Source organism: Nematolebias whitei, chromosome 8, assembly GCF_014905685.2.
Source record: "Nematolebias whitei isolate Nwh7 chromosome 8, NemWhi1, whole genome shotgun sequence".
Taxonomy (NCBI): Eukaryota; Metazoa; Chordata; class Actinopteri; order Cyprinodontiformes; family Rivulidae; genus Nematolebias; species Nematolebias whitei.
In genome coordinates, this window is record NC_056505.1 from 51,763,274 (window position 1) to 51,766,195 (window position 2,922).

At 42.4% G+C, this 2,922-nt stretch overlaps 1 protein-coding gene across 1 annotated transcript in view; it reads left to right on the forward strand.

The window, feature by feature from the left end:
- The first annotated feature begins 1,449 nt into the window (after positions 1 to 1,449).
- ncaph (non-SMC condensin I complex, subunit H) overlaps positions 1,450 to 2,922 on the forward strand; it is a 152,176-nt gene continuing 150,703 nt past the window's right edge. Inside the window, exons 1-2 of the mRNA XM_037680782.1 lie at positions 1,450 to 1,667; positions 1,828 to 1,918. Coding sequence (XP_037536710.1) covers positions 1,450 to 1,667; positions 1,828 to 1,918 — 309 coding nt within the window. The remainder of the gene's footprint in view (positions 1,668 to 1,827; positions 1,919 to 2,922) is intronic.

The following is a 2,922-nucleotide window of genomic DNA, read 5'->3' on the forward strand; positions in this document are numbered from 1 at the left end:
AGTTTTCAACATGATGTGTTCAACATGTTGAACCAGTTTTCAACATGTTGTGTTCAACATGTTGTGTACAGTACATGAATGTTCAGGTGACTGTTGACGCTGTTTAAATAAACTGAACTGAATGACAGCAGAAACGAAACATGCAAAGGACAATAACACATAAAATACATAGAACACGTTTAAGCTGATTTAAAATAACAGGGGAGCTTCTGGAACAAATCTCTAGGGATCATATTCATCTTGGCTCGTGCGAAATTCTGTTGCCCGTGTCGGGAGCGCGCACTTATTTGTAACCAAACACATTGATTATTGACCAGGAGGAGCTGAGAGCTCAGAAAATGTTTTTCACAAAAAGTCTCCCTAAAAGTGTCAATTTCAGCCAATAAGGTCAATTTTTTAAATTAAATTTTAGTCCAAACTAATAGTAAATTTTTACTTAATAAAAGTCAAATAATTATAAAAGTTACATTTATTCCCACATTATTGATCCCATCTGACTTGTTGTGCAGCATAAATGTAGTAAAAATCAGTCTACACAGCCTTTTGCTACATTTATCTTATTATTTGTGTTTTTTCTTTAGTTGTCTTGTAAACTGAAGCCCATATTGTCCAAAAAGAACCTGGAGACAGTAATACATGCATTCATTACATCGAGGCTTGATTACTGCAATTCGCTCCTGTTTGGTATCAGTCAGACCTCCATTGTACGACTACAACTGGTCCAGAATGCAGCAGCCCCAGTTTTAACCAGTACAGGCAAAAGAGAGCACATTACACCAGTTTTGGCCTCACTGCACTGGTTACTGGTTCACTTTTGAATCCAGTTCAAAATACTCCTGTATGTCTACAAATCACTGAACAGTGTCCCCCCCCCCCCCCCCATCTCTCTGATCTGCTACAACCGTATGTCCCACCACGTTCCCTGAGGTCAGCGGACCAGTTGCTTCTCACAGTTCCAGGAACTCGTCTTAAGCGCAGAGGTGACAGGACCTTCTCTGTAGCAGGACCAAGACTCTGGAACGAGTTACCTCTGCTTGTCAGACAGGCCCCCTCCCTCTCAGTTTTCAAGTCCCGTTTAAAAACTCACTACTATTCAGCAGCTTTCAACACCAGATGATCTGTGTTTTGATCCTTTATGCTCCACACTGGTTTGTCGTCATTATCTGCATCGTTTTTATGTCTATATTCTGATTTACCTCATTTTGTATTTTGCTTTGTGTGTTACCTGTTGTTCTGTCTGTACAGCACTTTGGTTGGCCTTGTAGCTGTTTTAAGTGCTTTATAAATAAAGTGGTGTGGTCATTGTGGACGTACACACCAACCTTTCATTGTACAACATGAAACGGCTCTCATCATCTGAGTTCATAAACAGAAAGAACAACAGCTCCTCTTTTACTACTTTAAACATAAATGATTGTTTAATTTATTTTCTGTTTGTCTTTAGCTAAAATGAGTGCCATGTCCACCCCAGTTTCCCGGGTGCGTCCAGGATGGACGTCGTCCTCGTTAAAGGACAAGGGTTTGTCCCCTGCAGCCTGCAGCACCCCGCTGCTCACAGCTTTCCCTGGCAATGACGACGAGCAGGAGCGTCGTCAGCGCAGGAGGTCCAGAGTCATTGACCTTCAGTCTGCCAACGATTCTTCCTTCAATGATTCTGCTTCTCACAGGTAAATTGTTGACTGTTGATCATTGTACCGGTGGAAAAACATGAATCACCACTGTCCAAGGGCTCAAACATTTGAACAATCATCCTCAAAGACTGGGCTTGTAGTGAACTAAGCACAGTGTCCATGTGCCTGGCTAAGATGATCTGCTTTTTCTTTGCAGTGCTGTGGGGACTCCTGCTGCTGTACCCAAGTTGTCAAATGCTCAAATTTCAGAGCACTACTCCACCTGCATAAAACTTTCCACTGAAAATGTAGGTGTCTTTTTCAGGTGTGTGTACATGTGCATACAAAGAAAATATTTTTAAACGGTCTAGACCAGCAGTGCCCAATATGTTCATCGTGATCTACCTGTCAACCAGTAGATCTCAACGGTATTATGGGTAGATGGCATGGCAATAAAAACATAGACGTCAGCCTAGGGCTGGGCGATGTATCGAATATACTCCATGTATGACACGGCTTTACATTTACCATGGTTACAATGGCTCTATCGCAGCCATCGAATATTATTAGACTTGAAAATGCATCCATATATCTCCTCTTTGTCTTTTTCCTGGCAGCTGCATTTCTAACATTCTTCTACCAGTATACCCACGGTCCCTCCTCTGGACATGTCCAAACCATCTCAGTGTGTCCTCTCTAACTTTACCTCCCAGGTGTTCAACCTGTGCTGTACCTCTGATGATCTCATTCCTGATCTTCTCCATCCTTGTCTCTCCTAAGGAGAACCTCAACATCTTCATTTCTGACACTTGTAGTTCTGTCTCCTGTCTTTTTGTCCATGTCTCTGTCTCCAGACCATACAACAGAGCTGGTCTCACCACTGTTTGTAAACTTTTCCTTTGATCTTTGATGACACCCTTTCATCACAAATCACTCCTGAAACTTTTTTCCATCACTCCATCCTGCCTGGACTCTCTTCTTCACCTCTTCACCACACTCCCCATGTTCCTGGACAGTGGACCCTGAGTCCTTGAAGTCCTGCACCTTTGTGACCTCTGCTCCTTGTAGCCTCACTGTTCCACCTCCTCCCTCTCATTCACACACATGGACTCTGTCTTACTACGACTGACTTTCATTCCTCTTCTTTCAAGTGCATACCTCCACCTCTCCAAGTTTATATCTATCTATCTACCTACCTACATACCTACCTACATACCTACCTACATACCTACATACCTACCTACATACCTACCTACATACCTACCTACATACCTACATACATACATACATACATACATACATACATACATAC